The sequence below is a fragment of the Temnothorax americanus genome, unplaced genomic scaffold, assembly GCF_048541705.1.
Source record: "Temnothorax americanus isolate GAGA-0224 unplaced genomic scaffold, ASM4854170v1 Scaffold172, whole genome shotgun sequence".
In the NCBI taxonomy this organism is placed as follows: domain Eukaryota; kingdom Metazoa; phylum Arthropoda; class Insecta; order Hymenoptera; family Formicidae; genus Temnothorax; species Temnothorax americanus.
The window spans coordinates 132,992-157,936 of record NW_027509310.1 but is presented as its reverse complement, the minus strand read 5'-3'; the positions used below and the strand labels follow the sequence as shown (position 1 = coordinate 157,936).

Below are 24,945 nucleotides of genomic sequence, written 5' to 3'. Positions count from 1 at the left end.
CCTTAAACCCCAAAAATAGGGGGAAATAATGTTGATGTCGTGTTTTAAAGAACGTTGACGTCGGTGTTGAAAAATTTCCTTCCCCAGGGGGGGGTTTTTGTTTTTTTTAAACTGGGCACCCCCCCGGCGTCAAATTTCTCGGGCGATAGCGTGGGGCTGCCCGGCTGCCCCCCTTTACCCTTGGGGCAGGGGCCCCGCGTACTTGCCCCAAAACATCGATGACGGTGAGTTTTGTAGTGGAAAGGGCCTCCTTTTAAAAAGGGCGAGTACGGACGCATCTCGATGTGTCACCCTGCACAGGTCGTCGTACCCCGGGGGAGGAAATTTCCCAAAATAAAAAAGTAAAGATAGTTTAAAACCCCCTGGGCTAATAAAACCGGGTTTTTTTTGACACTACCAGGGTTTAAAAACTCGCGGTTTGCCCGGTAATGTGTTCAAAGGTATAAGTAAATTAAAAGTAAATAAAAGTTTAAATTAGGGGTTTATTTGTATACTTATTCATTTGGGAATTTTTAAAAAATTTTAAGGGGTTGAAAAAAGAGTAAAAAGGTAGTGAAAAGTAGAAGTAGTGAAAAGTAAACGTGAAAGTAGAAACTAGTAGAAACTGAGCTTTTCAGCACTGGCAGCAACTGGTAGCCTCTAGTAGTTGTATCAACTTGTCAAAAGATTTGAAAAGTAAGAGATGGTTTTATGGACTAATAGCCAATTTCTTCAGCGTCGGATAACTCTATCCTTCGGTTAACCTTACTTTTCATCACTTTCTAACTGCCTCCTTAGAAAGAGATGAAAAGTGAGGTTAACCGAAGGATAGAGTTATCCGACGATGAAGAAATTGGCCATAAGTATATTTAGCGTGAAAATTATTTATAACAAATGTTAATAGTATTTAATGTATTATTAGTAATTTAATGTAAATTAAATTAAAAATAACTAGGTATATGAGCAGTCTGCGCTGTACTCTGCTTCCACCGCTTCCACGACGGCTTACATATATTCCTTCTGTATCAAGTTGTGCGAGTGATATACAGGCAGCGGATACGTAGAAAACTGACCATATCTAACGTCGAATAATTATCTCGATAACGGAAATAAGCTATTGTGAGGTCCGGTATGTTCAAAAAGTCGGACATTTAACATTTTCTTCCTCTTTACAAAGAAACACGGGAGAAACAAGAGTTTATTCTTCTAGACACGATATATAAATCAAGATCCACTAGAAAATTTTTTTGGATTAATAAGGAGTCATAATAGGCGTAATGTTAATCCTACGTGTGCAAATTTTGAATCCTCTTTTAAAACATTATTGATAAACAATCTAACGGGTAAACGTACTGTAGGTGGGAATTGTGAAATTGATAACGATGGAGAAGCTTTATTTTCGTTGCGACACTTTGTTGAAAATAGTATTGAAATACGACATACTTCAAATTCAGATATAGAAGAAATAGCCGAAATTAATGAAACGTCTATATCAGTACAAAATAAAAGTGCAAATACTGATAATTACAAAATTATTACTAAAAAATTATTATCTATGCAGCCTTTTAAAAGTTGTTCTTCTTGCAAAGAAGCTATCTTATTAAAAGACACGGAACGTGCTGTAAATATTGCTTTTATTACATGCGAGAATATCTAAAATGTTAAGTACGATTATTGAAGAACATATTAATTTTTCATATTTTAAATGTGCAGAACACAAACAGGATTTTACTACAATTTTTTTACAAGTAATAATAGAATATTTTTATATTCCTCAATGGTGTTCAAATATTAATAAGATATTTAGAGGTAAATATACCGGAAAACCGCGGAATGTTATAGAACAGCAAGCTGTACAATACTATCACACGAAACTTAAAAAACATGTATAAACGTGCACTAATTTTTGCATAATTTTTTTCAGTATATTTTGCATTTATAATACAATTATATTCATAAAAGCAAATTATTTCGATTGTTTGATTTATGAATCTGTGAAAAATAAGAAGCGTACATACACTATATACTATACACTTCTTATGATCATCAAATATATAAATACTACTATTAAAAGTTTGTACAATACTTACTTATATACGTACTTACATTATAATCTTACATATACATATATGTATTACTTATTACTTATATGTATTATATACTACGTTAATGCGAGCGTTACTTCTATAGTAAAACTTACGATAATTCACTCGTTTACGCAGAGTAAATTATCGTAAGTTACTACTAAATCCCGTTTATGCGAAGGAAAATCCCGTTTACGCGAAGGAATTATCGTAAATTAATTACTACAGAAGTAACGCTCGCATAAACGTAGTAATAGTTATATATTATATACTTATATAATACTAGCTCATATTAAACTTATGTTTATTATACTTATATTATGCTGTACACATATAGTATAAGTATAATAAACACTTGCTTATAAGTAATATACTGTTTTATTTTATATATTAATAAACGTAATAAATATATATATTTCGAAATATAAATGTGTCTTAATTTATTTTATAATATAATTATTTATAATTTATAATCATACATTTATATTTATATCAATGTATATATATATGTATATTATTCTTTATAATTCTACTTATACCTTCAGAACACATTACCGACAATCCGCGAGTTTTTACCATGGTAGTGTCAAAAAACCGGTCTATTAGCCCAGGTGGCGTTGAAACACTATCTTTACTTTTTCATTGGGAGTTTCCTCCCCCTGGTCGTACCCTCGCACTATGACGTGTCTGCGGGGAAAATTTCTTCTCGCCGGAGCGTGCAGTTCGTCCACCAACCGTCGCTTTTCGATATTTTTATCCGCATCGGTCGATTTTAACGGTTTCATGTTTCGTTGTCGCCGTTTCTGTTCAACGTGAAACTCTACCTAAACTCGGAAGTCTATCCGTACGACGATTTGAATTTGGACTTTGGTAAACACAGATGGGCGATTCTGTACGATATGTACGCGCGTTTCTGCAAGGGCTATTACGGATACGAATATCTCGAGCCGAGTCTCACCGTTTCGACTTTTCTACGTAACGGCCCGTTCGTGATCATCGATTGCTCTCGACAAAACGAATCCGTCAAAAACGCCACCGTGGATGTCAGACTAGAATTCGATTGCATGGAGAACGTACCGCCGAATACCTCCGCGTACTGTCTCATCATACACGATCGCGTGATCGAGTACAATCCGTTGACCAACGTAGTGCGCAAAATAGTCTGAGTGTTCGCGGCAACGTCGACGAAAATTTTGTCTCTCTTTAACCCCCGATACAAATTTATGCGAGGGGAAAAAGGGGAGCAGGATATAAAAATCAGAGTGTCGCGAAACGCGCGTCATTCCTCTCGATTCACGCATCGAAGAAAGAGAGATATCTCTTCATGTCCGCACCAACGTTCGTCGACCTGCAAGGTTTCGTCGTCGGGATGAAATTTGTCGTAAAGGAGGCGGCGGTGCTGAAAAACGGGGCCGTTCTGGCGCATTACATCTTTACATGCCCCATGCCGTGGAATCTCCTCACAAAATCCGACAAATCGTGCGCTTCCTGGTTGATTCGCAATCACCATGGATTACGATGGGAAGACGGAAACGTGCCGTACAGCAAGGTGAAGCGTTTAATTACATCGGCCGTGCTCGGTGAGGAAAAGGACGACAACGATGACGACGACGACGACGACGACGACAATGACGACAAGATGCCGACTCTCGTGTACGTCAAGGGATGCGAGAAACGAGAATGGCTGGTGGATCTGCTTGAGAATAAAGCGAGAAACCTAAACATCGAGACTCTGGATGCGGATTACGAAGATATCGAATCTTTAAATATTCTAGATGCTACCAATACTGTGCGATGTGGAAAACACGTTAAGAATTGCGCGTTGCAAAATGTATTAAAAATATTTAACTGGTGGTCGAAACGCCAGAAAGAATTGTCATCTTTTTAAAAAATAAATTTTATATGTATGTGTAAATTTTACAATGCTTTATTTCCTTTCCCCATTAGTCGATAGCGTACAAAAATTAAAGAATAAGTAGGTATCGTGACGAATTCTAACTCGATAGCTTCGATATCAGTTTTAGACGAACATGTTTGAACATGTTTCGCGGTTGATGTCTTGTGGAGGGGGAGGGGGGATATACGTCTTAATAAAGAAAAAAACATCTTACCTTAATCCCCTCTCCTAAAATTCAGAGCGCTAATTGGGCGTTCCAGAAACATTAATTTCCCCCCCCTCCTTCATCATAGTTTTGTAAGTTGCCGCGTATATTCGATTAATTTTTTATACGACTAGTCTCGTATCGACTGCTTGTGCGAACGGTGTTCACTTCTCATAACCGAGAGAAAGAATGTATTCCGCTGAAGGAAGCAACGGCGGTAACAGCAGTGGCAGTAGACGTATGAATTATTACGTGCCGATTCCCGATGTTGAAACTCCAACGTGTGAAAACAAGTAAGTTTTGTATAATTTATAGAGCTTTATATTTTTTTATATCTTTTTTGCGAATTGTATTATTTTGAAAGTAATCTCATTATTTTTTTCTATAGCATTTCGTTGGAGCGTCGCGCGGTTCGTATACTAGGCAGACGATACGCATTGACAGCAACAGCTTATAAATATTTGGATATTGGGATCAACGTGGGACCTATGTCCTCTGTGGATATACATATTGGCGATAACCGAGGCAATCGAATAATTCTGCCTCATGCAACGTGGGTGACGTTCATCGAAAGACGTGCGGATATTCAGCAACTCGTGCAGTCACCATCGCATGCAGGACCATCATCGCTAGCGTTTCGAGATCTCGAACTCGTTAAAATACGCGACGCAGATATTGTAAAATTGGCCTCGTGCGACACCAGCTTGTACATGAAACCGTCAACCGTACTCTTCTTGTTCGAACTAGAACATTGCGTCGAGAATGTGTATTTTCAACTGTGCCAAAATGTTCATGGCGTAAGTGAAAAATTTAAACAATTTGTAATCATTTTACGCCAAAATTGTATCACCGATAAATGTAACGCAGTTAGAATCTTGCGTGAATTTTATGATAAGAATTCAATTATTGATTGTGAACTGTTGGCGTATGCTGCAGATAATATTGTACATGATGCATTACATGAGAAATAAATGTATATATATATATATATTAAAATGCATATCATTGTATCTAAAATTATCTTTCCTTCTCTCAATTATTTATTATAATGAAAAGAAACGCGCGAACGGGGGCCGGGAGCGAGAAAGAACGCGCGCGAGAGAGAACGCAAACGGGGGACGGGAGCGAGAGAGAACTTGCGCGAGAGAGAACGCAAACGGGGGACGGGAGCGAGAGAGAACGCAAACGGGGGACGGGAGCGAGCGCGCGAGGGAGAGAGAACGCGAACGGGAGCGAGAGAGAACGCGCGCGAGAGAGAACGCGAACGAGAAGACGGTCCTTTTCGAGAGAAAGACGAAGAAAAGAAGGAAAAAAAGAAATAACGCGCAACGTCATAATCGAATGGCGCCGCAAAAAAACGTGATCCAGTGAACCTGTGACCCACATGTTCACCAAAAAACCTCAATAAATTGCCCTAAAAAGACATGTCTGAAGAGGACATTGCGGCGGTATACGTGCACAGCGGGGGTCTCTGAGAGACTCCCAGGCCAACTTTTTTTTCCGGCGTTTTTCATTGTTTCTCTTTATTTTTTAGTGCGCTACCGTAGTACGTAAAAACAAAAAATATGTAAAAGAAGAAGAATAAAAAAATGTATTTTTTAAAATATAAATCATGACTTAATTTCTTCACACGCATTTTCATTCGAGCAGTATATGCGACGTTCGACTCGAAACACTCGAGCCGCTTGGATATATCGTAAACTATGAAGCCATGCTCCGGCGACGCTCGCTTTTGTAGTGTGAAATGACATCTGTTTATAATACTATCCCCCCTGAGATCCTCGCCTAGAACTCTTATTGACATCACTACTCACGACGGAAAAAAAGTGGCATTCTGACTGCAGTCGCAGAGCAGTGCACGACGAGTCCGCATTTTTTGTGATTTTTAAAATTATTTTTTGTAATGCCTCCGTACGATCTTCCTCCGTATAACGCGAAATACGTAAAAATCAGTGAAATTTTAAACGATCCTAACGATTTTGATTTCGAGGACTTTGTTGGTGCTGGTGATCAGGAGGAGAGGCCCGCTGCTCTCCCGCGTCTCCCGCGTTTCCCGCGTATCCCGCGGACGCTCGGTGTTGGACGCGGCCGGCTTTTCCCCCCGGGGCGGCGTGTGTTAAACGTTAGTATCGGGGAATTTTTTAATTCCGATATCGATATTGACAATTTAGAGGACAGTAGTGATAGTGATAGTGATAGTGAAGAAGAGAGGTCCGCTGCTCCCCCGCGTCAGCCACCCGCGCCCCGGCTCCCAACAACTCAGGTGGGCACGCCACCCGGGATTTCACGCGGGCGAGCGCTGAGGAACGCTCTCGGCCTCCCGGCTGTCGGACGCGGGCGGGCACAAATAAGTGACATTCGAGAGGAGAGGTCCGCTGCTCCCCCGCGTCAGCCACCCGCGCCCCGGCTCCCAACAACTCAGGTGGGCACGCCACCCGGGATTTCACGCGGGCGAGCGCTGAGGAACGCTCTCGTCCTCCCGGCTGTCGGACGCGGGCGGGCGCAGTCTTACGCCGATTCCCTCGCGCAGGGTCTCGCGTATCGTCCAACGCCAGAGGACGAGAGATTGGCGGACGAGCTGGTGTTCGGCGAGGCTGAAATTGTGCACATCGCGGGTTCTCCTCCTCCTCCTCCCGTCAACCGCCCTGGCCGCCAAAATCCACGGGAGGCACTGGCGGCAGCATTGAGACGGATGTCGGTGGGCCGCGGCCATGGAGCCCCCCCTCGTCAAAATTAAGGTATTTTTTTTTCTTTTTTTTTACCTAAAAATTGAAGAGCGAGAGAGAGACCGCGCGCGCGAAAGAGAACGCGAACGAGAGGACGGCGCTTTTGTAATACCCCCGCACCGATAAAGTGACGACCCTCCCCCCCGGCGGTACCCCTTGTCAATGCGATATGTTTATTAATATTTAATAAACATGTCCCGACACGCTCGCCGACCCCCACCCCGCTCCACCTCACCAACGAGTCGTCCTCTCCCCCCCGCTTCTCCTCACCAACGAGTCGCCCCCCCGCTCCCCCCTCACCAACGAGTCGTCCCCCCCGCTCCTCACCCCCTCGCCTCCAAGTCGTCCCCCCCCGCCCCGGCTGACCCCTCGCCTACAAGTCGTCCCCCCCTCCCCGCTCCCCGTCGCCACCAAGTCGTCCCCCCCGGCGCCTTCCCCCCCCCGCCCCTCACCCGCCCTCGGAGCTCCCGGGGTAGATCTGTTATTGTTTTATCTACTAATCTTCGACCACCGAGAGAATTGGCGCAGTATCTAGAGAACAATGTAATAGAGTACAATCGCACGCCTTATCAGCGATACGATCAGAGCAATTGCGGACAACTGTGTCTGCGTTTTCTACAGTCGGTTGACAATCAATTTAAAGACCGGCGTTACGCTGTTTAATCTCAGTATTTATTCAAACATGTCACTGACATTTACGCTCACCGGCAAGAGCAGCATCCTCGCGGTAAGCTATTTTCCCGCCGTGCATGGATTTGAGCGATGGCGATTACGAGCTCGGTCTAACAGATTTTGAAACCTATCACACGATACCGAATGTAAATTCGTCGAACAATAAATTCTACTATGACGACGACGACAAGCAGATTACCATTTCCGAAGGATCGTACGAACTGCGTGATATAGACATGTATCTGAAACGCGCTCTTTTATGGGACCCATCCAATAATGTCTCGACAAACGAAAATGAACCGCACCCATTGATTATTATTCATGCTAATAGCAATACGATGAAGAGCGAGATCAAGTGCGCTTATCGGATAAATTTTACAAAACCGAACAACATTGGATCGCTGCTGGGATTTTCAGCAAATCGCGTGCTGGAGTCGCGACAATGGCACGAATCGGATGTTCCGCTAATAGTGCGAGAGCCCACCGCAAAAATTTGGGTCCATCGCTTTTATGGATAAATTTACTTGCAAAAGGTAGTTTATAAGTCGTATTATCATAAACGATTGTCAGCCAAACTCGTACCCCCTGCGTTATGAGCAATAAAAATTTATTAACAATTGGATTTCTAAGCGATTTGGGTCCATCGCTTTTATGGACGAAACTTGTTTCATTCGAAAGGGCATCAAATTCCCTTTCAGAAAATACCCGGCTGATTTGCTCTGGCCCCTGCAAAACCCAAGCTGATCATGATTTTTGACTCAACGCGCGAGTCAGATCGAGCGTGGCGTTTGAAATGCGCGCCGTAAACAAGAACAGAGCGTCGCGCTTTTATTTATACTTTGGATACTATCTAATATTATAAATTTTTAAAGATTATAATTGTTGTTATTGTTATTATTTAACGTTTATGATATTATAATGTTGTGTAGGGATTAAGAATATTTTTGATTTTCTTTATCATTCATATTATTATATTTTATATGTTAATTATATACTTTTATCATTTATCATAGTTAAAAATATCATATTTCCAGATAAAAAGTATGGAACTGTCAGAGAACGTAATGTAAATTGGAATTTTGTCGAATATTTCCAAGTTTTTTACATTTTTTTATAATTAATTGAATTTTAACAAAATCATAGCAAATACTACACGGAAAAAATGATATGTAAAAAATAATAAAATTATCAATAAAAGATACTGTTTAGCACTGTAATTTAGTCATTTTACTAAATTTTTATTATAAATTGATGTATGAACCTAATCTTACTGTATGAATATATATTAATATTATTATACATTGTAAAAAAAGCATTGATGTGCATATCAAAAATTCATTTGACGTGTTAGTAGTATCTCATTTATTTTATTGAAAAATTTCGAGTTTATCATTACCCGTGGCCGAGTTACATAATAAACTGTAAATAGTCATCAGATTTCTGACGATTTTTTACAGTTTATTTTTTTCCGTGTAGTATTTGCTATGATTTTGTTAAAATTTAATTAATTATAAAAAAATGTAAAAAACTTGGAAATATTCGACAAAATTCTAATTTACATTACGTTCTCTGACAGTTCCATACTTTTTATCTGGAAATATGATATTTTTAACTATGATAAATGATAAAAGTATATATAATTAACATATAAAATATAATAATTAATATGAATGATAAAGAAAATCAAAAATATTCTTAATCCCTACACAATATTATAATATCATAAACGTTAAATAATAACAATAACAACAATTATGATCTTTAAAAATTTATGATATTAGATAGTATCCAAAGTATAAATAAAAGCGTGACGCTCTGTCCTTGTTTACGGCGCGCATTTCAAACGCCACGCTCGATCTGACTCGCGCGTTGAGTCAAAAATCATGATCAGCCTGGGTTTTGCAGGGGCCAGGGCAAATCAGCCGGGTATTTTCTGAAAGGGAATTTGATGCCCTTTCGAATGAAACAAGTTTCGTCCATAAAAGCGATGGACCCAAATCGCTTAGAAATCCAATTGTTAATAAATTTTTATTGCTCATAACGCAGGGGGTACGAGTTTGGCTGACAATCGTTTATGATAATACGACTTATAAACTACCTTTTGCAAGTAAATTTATCCATAAAAGCGATGGACCCAAATTTTTGCGGTGGGCTCTCGGACTATAAATAACATCAACGTAAACATCATTCGCATAGAGTGTAACGTGACAGCGGGTGCGTACAGCAACGACAAGTACGTGCACACGATACACGTTTTTTCACCGAGCGTGCCACCAGGATATAAGATACCGGAAACGCCGGCACAGATCATTTACCTTCCGATCATCGTACGGAGCATTTCGGACTTGACGCTTCGCGTCGTGGATCAGGACGGTCGATTGATTGATTTTCGCGGAGAAGAGATCACCGTTAGACTGCATGTACGAAGACGACAGCGATAACGTGAAATGCTCGTACTGAACGAAGCTGAGCAGATGCGACAGACGAGAAACAAAAAAACAGTCCGATTGTCAAAGAAGAAACTCACTGCGTCAAACATTGAATTTTTGAAATCATTGGGTTTCGTTGTACGAAATGGCTAATATCTTAAACATTGGAGGTGAACCGATCTTTGACGACAGCGTCGTCAAGATTGAGACACACACGTACAATCCGTACGCTAACACAACGTTTGGACATAACGATGAGATAAAAATACCCATACAACAGCAGGATTTATACACGTTGCCATGTGAAAGCTTTCTCTACGTTGAAGGACGATTGGTAATAAAGAGAAGGAATGACGAGTCTGTGACAACGCTTGCGAATAATTGCGTGGCGTTCATGTTTGATGAGATTCGATACGAGCTCAACGGTGTGGAGATTGATCGCAACAGAAACGTTGGCATAACCAGTACCATCAAGAACTACGCATCGCTATCGTATAATGATTTTCAACTCATGCGGAATGCTGGCTGGGACGTTACATCGAGCATACCGGAAGGATACATTAACTTTTGCGTACCGCTCAAGTTGTTGCTGGGCTTTTGCGAGGATTACAAACGCGTCGTTGTTAATGCTCGTCACGAATTAATTTTGATACGTGCGCGTAGCGATAACAATTGCATTGTAGGAAATCCTGCGACGGAGCCGGAAATCGAATTGTTTAAAATACAGTGGCGAATGCTTCACGTTACGTTAAACGAGGTCAATAAGCTATCTATGCTACGGGCCTTGGAAAGCGGGCGATATCTTAGTGTCAGTTTCCGTTCGTGGGATCTGTACGAGTATCCCATGTTGCAGAGCACGACCAAGCATTCGTGGGCCGTCAAAACGGCGACTCAGTTGGAGAAGCCGCGGTACGTTATCTTTGCGCTGCAGACCGGCCGCAAGAATATCATGTCTCAAAATGTTAGCGTATTCGATGCCTGTAATTTGACCAACGTGAAACTTTATCTAAACTCCGAATTTTATCCGTACGACGACATGAATCTGGATTTTACTAAAAATCGATACGCCGTTCTTTTCGATATGTATGCGCGTTTTCGTAAAACTTATTACGGATACGATTCCTTCGATACGCTTTGCAGCTTGTATACATTCCTGATGGAAGGACCTTTTGTTGTCATTGATTGCTCGCGACAAAACGAATCTGTCAAGTGCGCCACCGTAGATGTGCGAATAGAATTTGATTGTAAAAAAAATGTACCTGCAAATATTACCGCCTATTGTCTCATTTTGCATGATCGTGTAATCGAATACTGTCCGTTGTCGAACGTAGTGCGCAAACTCATGTAAATTGCAATATCAGCAGATATTGCAATATACGCAGATATTACAATATAAGAGACACTGATGTACCGCGATAAGATACAGATTGCTCCGCCGTTTCGTCGGGATAAAGTACATCGTGATGTTGCCCTCGATGTATGTACTCATATTGCCAAGGAACTTCCCCAGCTGCTGTCATGAAGTATGACGAGAGAGTATCACGCATTGCATATGCGTCTCTAGTAGCTCGATGTGCTCCTGCATTCCCCATGGGTCTTATATGATTGTCTTGTGACTGTTGTCTCCACTCTCCTTCGATTAAATTTCCTTCTTCCGTTTCTCTATCTGCAAATTGGGGATGACAATACCTTTGCTGCAGCGGGGCTTTTTCGTCGTTTTTAGTTTTTAAAAAATTATGCAAGCACATTGCTGCTAGCACAAACCGACTGGTAGCATCTGGACCAGCACATATTGTTTTTCGAAATATCCTCCACCTGGCTGCAAAGATTCCAAATGTGTTTTCAATCGTTCTTCTAGCCCGAGATAGTCGATAATTAAAAATCCTTTTTTGCTCATTTAAATTTCTCCCCGGATAAGGTCGCATCACGTGTGTAGACATTTGAAATGCTTCATCCCCAACAAAGTAATAGGATACTTTCTTGTCACTTACTGGTAGACAGGCAGTGCCTGCAGGTATGTTGAGCGTACCATTGTACAGAGATTGTCCAAAGTCTGATCTGGAGAGAATTCCACCATCACTTTCACTGCCATACGCACCAACGTCGAACAGCGTAAACATGTATCGAGCATCACAAGCAGCCATCAGTACAAGACTGAAAGTTTTCTTATAATTAAAGTACATTGAGCCAGAGTTCGGAGGTGCCTGGATAGTTATGTGCTTGCCATCGATTGCTCCAACACAATTTGGCAAATTCCATAATTCTAAAAAATTACTGCTGATTTTTGTCCACTCCTCTTCTGTGGGATGTTTCATACAAATTGGCATCAGAACATTTGCTATAATAGAGCATGTTTCCTTGACAATTATATCCCACACAGCACATAATATTGCAGAAATATTGCAGCAATATTATTTTTCGATTGCAATATTACAATGAAATGTATCAGAAATATTGCAGTAATATTACTGAGATATCTCAGTAATATTAAAATATCCGCGAAAATGAATATCAGTAATATTACTGATATTTATTTTAGTAATATTGCGGTAATATTACTGCAATATATCAGTAATATTACGGTAAAATTACTATAATATTTGCGTGATATTTGTATAATATTGCTAGGAATTAAAAAACCATTTTAATAATTTTTATTAAATTTTGTTAAATTATTTTTAATAGTGTATTGTTACATACAATTTTAAAATAATATTAATATTGTAATTAAAACATTTTAATAAATATTATTAAATTTTATCAAACTGTTATTTTTAATAATAGTATTACATACAATATTAAGAAAATAATATTGATATTATCTTTCTATCTCTTTCTTCGTCAAAACTGCTCCATGCTACTCTGCACTGTATGAATTTCCACTGATAAAGAATAACATTGTAACATAATACAAAAACTGTAATTATTATTTATATCTAATTATACAAGGTGAGTTTTATTTTGTATGCCAATTATCTTCACTAATTATCTCAGAAAGTATTGGTTTATTGGAAAAATGTTTCAGATAAAAGTTGGAGGGTTTATAGAGGAATAATGGATGATCTTATTAGATTTTGAGTCTGGAACCCATGTTGAGCCCAGTAAGGTCTAAGTCAAATTTTTTTAATAAAAACTCTCTTTTTTTATTATATTATCTTTTTCTACTAATTAATATAAACAACTTTTGTCTGAAACATTTTTATTTGCCTTATACTTTTTGAGATATTCAAGAAAAATTTGGTAATTTTTTTAATATTTAGCTTATATCTTGATAAATGCTTGTTGGAGGAGAAAATGATACAAGACTTTTTGACTTGATATGGTCTCAAGAATATGCTATTGCAATAATACCCTAATTTCTTTAAATATTTGTGTATACATTTTCTTGAAGCTTTTATGTATACACAATTATTTAAAGAAATTAGAATACTATTGCAACAGTATATTCTTGAAACCAAATCAAGTAAAAAAGTCATGTACCACTTTTCACTCCGACGAACATTTATTGACAAACATCTATTGTAAAGTGGTCCTTTCGTGAGAACAAGTATTAGATAAGTACCTAAATTTGATATATGTTAAATATACAGTAATAAGGGACATGTGTACAAAAAATCAAGTAAGGTTACCGACACTTTACAAGAAGTAAGTCATTCTAAATGTGCGTTCGCGGAGCCTGCCATTGTCATTCTATCCTTGTTTACATCTAATGAACGAGAAAGATAGAATGATGCAAATCGCCACGGCCGAGGTTTTCAACGAATAATACATGATAATACATTATTCATGTCTTAAAATATTCCCTGAAGTTTTCGGATTTCGTACATACCTTGAAAATAAAGGCTTGCCGAATGTTTTGCTCTGATATATGAGGTTAAATAAGTAGTGGATCCAATCGCATATTGCTCTACTCGTACTGTCATGCCTGACCTAACCTAAATCGAGTCCAACCGCACTACTATTGTGATATTTTTTTAATTAGTAAATAATTAAATACAATTAAATCGTGCGTGTAAAATCATGTTATATTATTATAATTATTGGGTTGTTGTGTAATGTTTGTCACTATGTTTGTTTTCAATTACCTCATGATGGACTGTTACTTGACTAGCTGGGTCCGCGAAAGGACCACCTTGTAAGCTAAATATTGAAAAAGATACCAAGTTTTTCTTGAATATCTCAAAAATTATAAGGCAAATAAAAAATGTTTCAGATAAAAGTTGTTCATATTAATTAGTAGAAAAAGATGATACCATAAAAAGGGGGTTTCTATTTAAATAATTTGACTTGGATCCTATTAGGCTTAACACAGGTCCCGGGTTCAAAATCTAATAAAATTGTCTATTGGTCCTCCTTGAACTCTCCAACTTTTATCTGAAACATTTTTCCAATAAATTAATACTTTCTGAGATAATTATAGCGGAAATGATTGGCACACGAAATAAAAATTACCCTGTTTATTTCATACATAATTACATATTAAAACATAAGAGTACGGGGTTAAGTATGACGTGTTCCGATATTCACTGTCTATACTAAAAATCTATGGTTAATGTTATACATACACTTTAGATTTTCAGTACTGGATATTAAAATATTGAAACGCAGTTTATACCAAGTTTAAATTTTTCTTACTTATGTATCTAATAAATGAACACTGCAACACTGCAACATAATACAAAAACAGTAATTATTATTTACATCTAATTATATATTTTAAACATAAAAGTAGGTTAAGTATGAATCTGTATTGTCATATTCACTATCTATATACTGAAAATCTGTAGTTGATGTTACACGTATACTTTGGATTTTCAGTATTGACGATTAAAATTGGAAAGTATATGGTTTATATCAAATTTAACTTTTTCTTACTTACATATTTAATAAATAAATCTTTTGCTTTTCTATCAAACTGCTTGGTGCTGCTCTGGACTGCATGAACATCCACTGATGGAAAGCAATACTGTAACATATATATAGCATAAGAACAATAATTATTATAAAATCATGTAAATGGTTAAATAATTTATGGTTAAATCATTTAATTAATGATTAAACTGCTTTTTAGGAGATTTGGAATCGGCATATTTCTGTCACGTATCTCCAAATAAGGGCTCCAGTTGGATTAAACTGTTAAAAATTTTGAGGTTAAGTTAGCTTCAAGATTTAAGTATGAATCCTTTAATAAATAATTTCATTAGAGACTCGTTCAATAAGGCTATAAAGGCAAATATATATATTTTAAAATGGTCATTGAAATGGTTTTTATGATATTAATGTGGTTTTTGCAGACCATTATGCCACGTAATCCTTATTTTTGGATTTAAAGACAAATCGCCAAATATATATGTACAATGTACATATTAGTAATAATTATACAAAAATACTTTTAAAAATATTTGTGTGAACAATATTTATTAAATAAAAAAAAAATTACCTGAAATTAACACGATTGTTTCTGTGCGGTGTCGTACACGTGATTGCGTGATCCCACGGAGCCATGCAAGAGACAGCGAGAGAAAACCGGAAATGGTGGGGGTCGGTGCTGCGACCAAGCGCATAGCCACACACGCTAGCGTTCTTCCCTCCACTTACGCACTCAGAAACGTTCTGTTTATCCGTGTGACAAACTCGTAATTTGAAAAGTTTAATATTGATTATATAAGAAATATAAATTTTAAATTTTATCCATTTATTTTATTATCAATTTACTTACTGGCTCTTAATTAAAAATTAATTATATATATAATTACCTTTTATTATTACAAAACAAATAACAAGTTTATAAAATTAAATACCACCAATTATAAAAATTATCTTAATCACTTTTATTCCCCAAAAGTACAAGTCAGTTTCTTTTGATTTCATCACATTTTTTGATTTAGATTTTTCTTTCTTTCAGTCCAAAATTCTTTAACTGGTATATATTATCTGTGCAATACGTGTGATTGTGTGATACCTTAATAAGGTCTTAATGACGTCAATAAGATGTCATTAAAATGTCATTTGACATTTTTTTGCTACTTAAAGTATTATATTTTAACAATATATTGCAGCAATATTATTGTAATATTTCAATATTATTTAAAAACGTGTAATACATCAGTAATATTTCTGAAATATTTCATTGTAATACGTAATATTTCCACTATATTGCAATATTACTGCAATATTTCTGCAATATTATGTGCTGTGTGGGATGAGCGGTGGAATCTCCTACTCTGTATGCTAAAGCTACAGATAGCATCTGATCCCCTGTTGCCAAATATCTGCAATAAAGTTAATTGATAACCTTTCAAAAACTCAATTCGTGCATGAAATATATTATGTATCATTTTAAAACATATATAGCTTTATTTTAGAGTTATTGCTAGACGTTGTTCTGGACATATCGGGGCTCTAATACTTCCTTTCTGCAAGAACGGACCTACTAGTCGCAGCAATTCGTAAAATGTGGGCACATCCATTCTCGTATATTGGAAAAACATATCTTCATCTTCTTTTAATTCTGCAAACAAAATTGCGAAGTCACCGTACTGTGCACGCCAAGTATTGATGGGACGGACCCACCATCGCCTGTTCCTCCAACGCTTGGATTTTTCCGCTTTCCATGCAGTGTACAATGCTAAGCTAGCTACTTGCATTGCACAGATAAATAACATCATGTTTTCGTCATCCATAGCACATGATCTAAAAAAGATGTTAATGAAAATATTATTATAGTAATAAAACCATATATAATAATATAATACAGAATTTTATATATATAAATATATATATATATATATATAATTCTATATTATATATTTCATAATATATATTTCACTTACTCTTCAACGAAAGCCTTAAAACGCACTAATATTTAATTCTCAGCAAGAATTCAAAATACAAGAGAATTGGGTTATGTTCGCTTGGATCAGTCTAAACTAGGAAGCAGCCGACAAAATTCGAAAGTTCTAATTGGTTGGTTCTTGTCGCTATCGCGTCATTGTGCACTGGAGGCGATAATTCCTTATTCCTTATTTCTATTCCCTGTTCCTATTGCCTGTTGCCTAGCATTGTGCAAGGGCCTTAACGAGTTACTTTCGAGAATCAGTAACTAGTAACGGTAACTAGTTATTTTTTTGGCTCGGTAACGATAACTGTAACTAATTATTTTTAAAAAGTAACTTTCCCAACCCTGTTAATAGGATATGGAAATAATAAGATTACAGTGATGGAATGTAAGAGCAGGGAAGACAAAAAAGAAATAATGACAAAAAAAAATTGGAAAAAAAATGAAATCTACCTAGATGTCGATCTCACTAAAATGGAAAGACAGATACTTAAGCAGTGAATAAAGTATTCTCTACTTCAGAAGAAAATTCACTTGTTTTGATAAATTGTTGTGTTTTGGTAAAGCAGCAACTTTCTCGCGAAATAAATTATTCTCTGCTTTAACAAAAAAACTTTAATATCACCTCTACTTAAACGAGCTCGTAAAGCACGCCACGAACCCATGTGACAACTCGTTTCGCGTGGAAAGTGTATGCGTAAACTATGTTGAATTTTTCATTAGTCATTTATGCCTTCCAATACTCAAAATAGCTGTTATATTTTCCAAACTTTTTTAAATAACTTTTTAACGAATAATGACCAAGAGCTAAAACCTTCTGACGGTCACTCAGAAGGGTGACCTTGACAACATATGTAAAGGTCAAGGTCATCGGAGAGTGGTCCCCTATACTACATAATTACCAAAAAAAGAAACACGAACGATTATACAAACTAAATAATTTACAAATACCTTTCGAAATTAAATTTGCCTATAAACAGTTGCCCTTCTACTATGCAAAGTGCCGATTTTGCTATACGAAAATGTGTTATTTGTAGAAAGTATCACAATTAAATAAGCATTTTGGTACATGCTCGATACGAAATCAAATGTAAGTACATATTCAAGTAAAGATTCTATACAATCTTAGAACAAATATTAAGTTCGATGTTTCATATCATGAAACATATATAATAACAATCTCAAAAGTAACTGTTTAAAGAGAAGTAAATAGAAAAAGAGAAAGAGAGATTGCCTGTGTAAGCCGACATCTGTTAGTGGTTGATGCGTTAAATGTAAATTGGTAAAGCCACCACGGATGGCAGTAGCGGTGCAGTTACTACCACAGTATAACCATACCCAGTAGCGACACTCAGCCGTCCGACCCGGAATAAAATTTTAGTGCGCATGTGCGAGTCCGTACATCTCACAACATGGTTGCGCCCAGTTGCGTCTCGAACATCGTAGGTAACCTCAACCTCCACAGTTTTATGACATATTTTTTATTTGAATAAATTGTGTCTTTTTATTAGTGATAAGAAAATTCCGGGTGTGACGTGCTACATTAAAATGAAGTTAATGAAGAGAGGTGGATATAGTTGTGCCATGAAGAATTGTTCAAATATTTCTGGGCGTGAATCTGGTCCCAGTTTTTTTCGTTTTCCAAAAGACCCAGATAGGTAAAAATAATTTCCATTAGCGGATTTGTTAATTGAATTATATATCAAGTGTTTTTTCATTAATATTTTATACAAAACATCTTTCAGAGCAAAATTGTGGTTGGAAAAATGTGGTCGCGAAATTAACACGTCACCAGAAAATTTATATAAAAATTACAAAGTTTGTGGTGATCATTTTAAATCGTCGATGTTTTTAAACGATTTGAAAAACAGACTTCAACCACATGCAATCCCCGAACAAATGGAAAATGATAAATCTTTTGAATTATCAAGTGAAAACAACGCAACATTTAATTTGAGTGATGAATCTGAGGAAAATACAGTAATATCAGGTAAGCAGTTTTGAACTCTGTGTGTGTGTGTGTGTGTGTGTGTGTGTGTATGGTTGGAAATATCAAAAATTTTGTGAACATAATTACTATATTTCAGTTGAGTGTGATATCATTAAATCTAACTATGATAAGCAACAATTGGAATTATTTGAAACTGGCTTTTCAGACAAAGTTGAATGTCAGTCAATATTAGGTAATAATTTTAGTTCAATATAGAATTAACTAATGCTAGTAACATGAAATTTTTGTGAATTAGAAAATAAAATTGATGTATGGTTATTATAATTTATATATTCGTTTTTTCTTTGTAATGAATGGAATATAATCATTAATTTTTTAAGTTTCATAAGTGATGTAGTATTTTTAAATATTATAGTTAACGACCATCATGGGCAATATGAACATGAGCAAGTGGAATCAGTGTCACATCAGTATGCTCAAACAGAGCTACAATATTTGGATCAATATGCTCAAACAGAACCACAACAGTTGCATCAATATAGTCAAACAGAGCCAAAATTTTCTAATCATTCCCCGCGCAAAAGAATTTTGAGAGGCAGAATTGAAGCGTTACATCGAGAAATTCGAAAATTAAAACAACAATTAGAACGACAGAAAAATAAGATACAAACTTCAAAAATAAGACAAAAAATGTCCTTGAATGAATATTGTGAAGCTACAGACGAATTTCTACCACCAGAGATTGCAAATTTTGTAAAAACTCAAGTACGTCTTAGTAGATATAAGTCAGCCAAAGGACGAAAATATTCGCTTCCATTTAAAAAGTTTTGTTTAGATATATTGTTTTCTGGGGGAGGCAGAATTTATAATTCTTTTGCACAAAAATTTATCCTTCCCAGTGTAAGAACCTTACAACGCATGATTGAACATTTGAAAATTACTCCAGGTTTGCATGATTTTGTTTTCGATGTTTTGAAAAAAAAGTTACAGGCTTCTTCGTCACCTCTCGAGAAGTATTGCATTTTATGCATTGATGAAGCATCAATTAAAGCAAATCTGTATTATAATATAAGTCAGGATGAAGTCATTGGATTTGAAGACTTGGGTGATGGTAAATCATATCTTCCAGCATGTAATGTTGCAGTTTTAATGATCAGAGGGATTTGCAACAATTGGAAACAACCTTTGGCTTACTTCTTTCTTCATTCTTCATTTTCTGCTAGGAAATTAACAACCATTATTCCTCAAGCAATTACAAAACTGCAAAATGCGGGGTTTATAGTAGTAGCGTTTGTTTCAGACATGGGAGGGAATTTTAAATTAACCGCTAAATACTTAGGTGTGACAGAGAACAATCCATTTTTTTTTGTTAATAACGAGCGAATCTCACATCTTTTTGATTCACCTCATATAATTAAAGCTGTCAGGAATAATTTCCATGACAATATTATTGAGTATGACTCTAAACCTATATCTTGGAAGTGCGTTGATGATTTATTTCAACAAGATCAAACTAGGCAATTTCGACTTGCACCTAAACTCACTGATAAGCATATGAAATTTTCAAATTTCGATAAAATGAAAGTATATTTGGCTACACAAATTTTGAGTTTTACAGTGAGTAGTAGCTTGAGGAAAATGGTAATTTCTGGAGCTTTTAAACCTGCGGTTGCTCCAATTGCACTTAGAACAGCAGATTTTATCCAAAATATGAACGATTACTTTGATCTATTCAATTCATCTTCGGTTCAACATCCATCACAATTTAAACAAGCTTTTCGGGGAGCGCAATATCAATTAGAATTTTTTTCAAAAATTGAAGATTATTTATCCAAAATAACGATATTTAATAAAACTGGTGTTAATATTTCTAATAAAGTTCAAGTTTTCAAATGCATGAAACACAATATAAATTCTCTTCTTCAAATGTGGGAACATTTGCAAAATGTGTTTCCAGAAATGCAATTTCTATTATTACGCCGTTTTACTCAGGACTGTTTGGAACACTTTTTTTCGGCTATTCGAGGATTGAACGGCAATGTTATTAATCCTACCCTAGTTCAGTTTTTTTATTCATTCAGAAAAATTTTTTCTATGAAATATTGTACTGCTGAAACTGGAAATTGTGAAAGAGACAGTGCTGATATATTTGTAGCTATTACAAACTTTAGAGAGAAGAATTATATGGATGTTGAACCTAAGACAGATGACATTACACCAATACTTTTGGATGATCATGATTATCGTCAGATGGACGTAAACGAACAAGATGCGTTCCGATATATTTGTGGATACGTAATACGTAAATGTCTTCAAAAACATTCGTGTGAGATTTGTTCTCAATATGCACACTCGTACATCGACTTAAATGAAACTTCATATTACTGTTTCTTTAGGGCTTACAATTCTACTGAAGATAATCCTTTCGGAAATTTATCTATGCCGCACGATGATTTCGTAATATATCTTAAAACGTTGGAAAATTTATTTTTTTCTAAAATTGAGGAATTGATTGTACAAAAGCATATAATTCGTATCCTCATTACCATTTTTAAAGAAGTTGAATTTATTCATCCGTGTCAACATTTTCCGCATAATTATTTATTGAAATTATATGCTCGAGTTCGACTATTTTATACATTAAAATTTATTAATAAACGTTTCAAATCGCAATCCGGACACAGAAAAACTATAATTTTACGTCACGATTAGAATTTAATGTCTGTATTTTCCTTATAAATGCAAATTATTTAATATCTACTTTTATAAAAGTAAATGTGTTTTCGTTAATTAAATTTATTATTGAAGTTCGTTTATAATTTTATTGTTATAAAACTAAATGTGTTTGGCAACTTTGTGAATGTCAAAATGCATGTGTTACTTTCTGAAATAAATTTTTAATATTTCTGCTACTCCTTTTAACATTTCTGCTACTTTTTTTAACATTTTTACTATTTTTTATGTAAGTATTATACAGTAACAGCACATAATGATAGTGAATATTACATGTTTTCACTTATTCCAATTATTGTTTCAGTTGACATTGACATTTGGAGCACATTCTTTCTACTGAAGGATGTCCATGAGGAACAATTAATTAAAAAAAAATGGATATCTTAATATTTATATATTACTAAAATTTTCAGTAAAAATTATGAAATTTTAACGCAAGTATTCGGAATAAACATAAGTATTTTTTTAAATATTTTTATGCATTTTTTACTCAATGACAGAACAAATAAAAATATTAGCTTTTGCGCCCAATGATCTATATTCGCTTTTGAGCTCAATAATTATATATATTTTGTATACATTTTACAATTCTATTTACACAATAAGTTACGAAAAATTTTGAAATAAAATGATACAAAATACACAGAAGTATTATTTTCATTTCTTCTACTTCAAGAAATTCTTTGGATTATAATTAAAATTGCGCAAAAAATCTTTTTTAATTATATATACTCATATACATTTTTTAATTATATATGTACATTTCAATTGTAGCGCCGGTACATCTGACAATATGGCGACGTACCACGTGACTTGAGGACAACTACATCAAAGGTGCCGACACTCAGTGTCGCTACTGGGTATGGTTATACTGTGTTACTACTTTCGTTGGCAAATTCGTGTATCAATGCGCACGAGGCGCGGTTCGCGTTGCGCTACAGCAACGGTTCACGAGGGGTGCGTTCAGAAAGTCACCCAACTTACCAAACTCATCAAAACCCCCGTTCAAAAAGTTTTGAACGAGCCTCGGGTGATGCCTCGGGTGGAGCCCCTTCCTTAGCGGAAGCTTTGCGATTGGACAGTCGAAGAAACGTAGTATAAGGTGGGAAAATGTAGGCGGACGATAAATTGACGAAAGAGCCCGACATTACACGGAAAATGACGAAACTCTTAAAATGGTTCAATTTTTTCGGTAGTGGGGGTCACCCAGCTCCTCGATGATTTTCGATGGATGAGCTGGGTGACCCCTTCTCTGCCCCTTCTCTTCCATTAAACTAAAACCCGCGGATTTTAAATTGAAAAGACAAAGAGGTTAGATTGACATGCAGACTGTGCGTGTGTCTTGCGTTTTGCGAACTGCGGCCTACGTAGACCGGGCTTAAAATAGCAAAACGGCGTGCCATACACACGTGTAGTAATACGTAATATTAACATAAAAAATGCAAGTTTTTTCCTTTTAAACATATTTTTAATCTGCTCTCCGTGTCATATTCTCCGGTCTTCCATCACAAATATAAATACACATTTCCGTACTCCAGTTTTTCTTGGGCCTCGTGTACATGGAAATTTTTGTTTTTTTATGTAAAGTGTGTAGTGTCTTGAAAAGCGTCAAAGTGTACTGTCACTTAAGTTAAAATACAGTATCATTAAATGTTTGTATAATTACTACTTCATCATATAGAACACGCAAAAGTCCTTATCATTACTGTATACCCGATTTTTTTTCTTATTACTCACAGTGCTATTGACACATGTACATTTTCACAATAAAATATTCAAGTTTCTTTTTGGTTAATGTTTTATTCTGGCATGTACTATATTTGTTCAGTTACCATAAGAAATCAACGTGGTACAAATATGAATATAGGAGACAGAGAATTAGTTATTGCATCTTCTGTGGCTTTGGCATATCAGATAAGAAAAGTCATTGACGAGGTATTTTGTGAAAATAACGATGACGACGACGAAAGCGACGATGAGGTTGAGATAATGCTTGCAACGGTGATGCACGAAGAAAAAGAAAGTCCGAAGCCAGCACGATGCCAAAATTTGGATAAACTTCCGAAAACGGCCCCCCTCCGATTTCGATGAAACTTTGTGAAAAGCTTTGTTTTGGGTCAAAATGAAAGCCCTTAAAAGGAATTTTGGCGACTCCTATGATAAAGCCATTTTTTTAGATAAAATGATAAAAAATATAGAAAAATCTTCATAATTCTACAGGATGTTATAAATTGAATATATACTGTTTGTATTTAAATAATCAAGGTCAGAAGCTAGTATGTATATATATAAACAAGCTTGTAAAGCGCGCCACGAACTTATGTGACATCTCGTTTCGCGTGAAAAGTGTATACGTGGGGGCAGTAGGTTCCGCCCCCCTGCGGGGAGCTCCACATCTTTTAAACTAGACACACAGTGTGCCTTACAAAGTACATGCGTGAACTATTTCGGTACTACCGCACCTCCCCCGAAAGCACGGGGGGGGTGTGCGTGAACCTCGGTTCGCGTGGAAAGTGTATGCGTGAAATATTTCGGTACTACCGCACCTTCCCCGAAAGCACGGGGGGGGGGTGTGCGTGAACCTCGGTTCGCGTGGAAAGTGTATGCGTGAACTATTTCGGTACTACCGCACCTCCCCCGAAAGCACGGGGAGGGTGTGCGTGAATCTCGGTTCGCGTGGAAAGTGTATGCGTGAACTATTTCGGGACTACCGCACCTCCCCCGAAAGCACGGGGGGGTGTGCGTGAACCTCGGTTCGCGTGGAAAGTGTAATATATTACAAAGCATATTATTTATGTATTCTGCTGTAAGTATATAATAAAAACATTAAATCATTAAATACAAACAGTATATATTCAATTTATAACATCCTGTAGAATTACGAAGATTTTCCTATATTTTTTATCATTTTATCTAAAAAAATGGCTTTATCATAGGAGTCGCCAAAATTCCTTTTAAGGGCTTTCATTTTAACCCAAAACGAAGCTTTTCACAAAGTTTCATCGAAATCGGAGGGGGGCCGTTTTCGGAAGTCTACCCCAAAATTTTGTTGAACTCGTCGTGCCAAGATTTATTACCTTTAAACAGTTCCAAGAGAATTTTCGTGTGTCTGCGCCAACATTCGAAATATTGTTAACTGTTATTGCTCCTCTCTTGGAAAATCGCACAGGAACTGGTAGACCGACAACAAGAATCGAAAAGTAGCTATTAGCTGTTGTGTGATTGCTCGCAACGCCTGATTGTTTTAGGTAAGCAGAAAAGTTTAAGAATTACATAATTTCTTAGCCTTGTCTCCTATAATTGTCATTTTGTCTCCGATCCTGTCGTATATATTGTTGATATTATACCTCACGTCTGACCTCATAATCCTCGACCTCATAACAGGCTCAAAGTTATAATGCACATATTTCGTTTGTAGATCTATCAGAATG

At 36.4% G+C, this 24,945-nt stretch overlaps 1 protein-coding gene and 1 long non-coding RNA gene across 6 annotated transcripts; one reads left to right on the top strand and one right to left on the bottom strand.

Annotated features, from left to right (window-relative positions):
• The first annotated feature begins 3,252 nt into the window (after positions 1–3,252).
• Positions 3,253–5,160, top strand: LOC143895994 (uncharacterized). Its single transcript, XM_077403537.1, has 2 exons — positions 3,253–4,458; positions 4,554–5,160. The coding sequence occupies exon 1, from the start codon at positions 3,388–3,390 to the stop codon at positions 3,949–3,951; it is 564 nt and encodes a 187-aa protein (XP_077259663.1). The 5' UTR covers positions 3,253–3,387; the 3' UTR covers positions 3,952–4,458; positions 4,554–5,160.
• Positions 5,161–12,763: 7,603 nt separating this feature from the next.
• LOC143895998 (uncharacterized) lies at positions 12,764–17,280 on the bottom strand. 5 transcript variants are annotated; one of them, XR_013256532.1, is made up of 6 exons: positions 16,826–17,279; positions 16,566–16,685; positions 16,423–16,503; positions 15,433–16,264; positions 14,872–14,958; positions 12,764–14,657 (listed from the first exon to the last, which is right to left on the bottom strand). It is a non-coding gene; the product is annotated as an uncharacterized LOC143895998 (long non-coding RNA). The 5 variants fall into 5 exon arrangements; XR_013256530.1 differs by having other exon boundaries at positions 12,764–13,950; positions 14,246–14,657; positions 15,433–16,685; positions 16,826–17,280; XR_013256531.1 differs by having other exon boundaries at positions 16,423–16,685; positions 16,826–17,276.
• Positions 17,281–24,945: the final 7,665 nt, after the last annotated feature.

Excerpts from the sequence above, each read along its gene's own strand:
- LOC143895994 (XM_077403537.1), top strand. The coding sequence starts at position 3,388 with ATGTCCGCACCAACGTTCGTCGACCTGCAAGGTTTCGTCGTCGGGATG.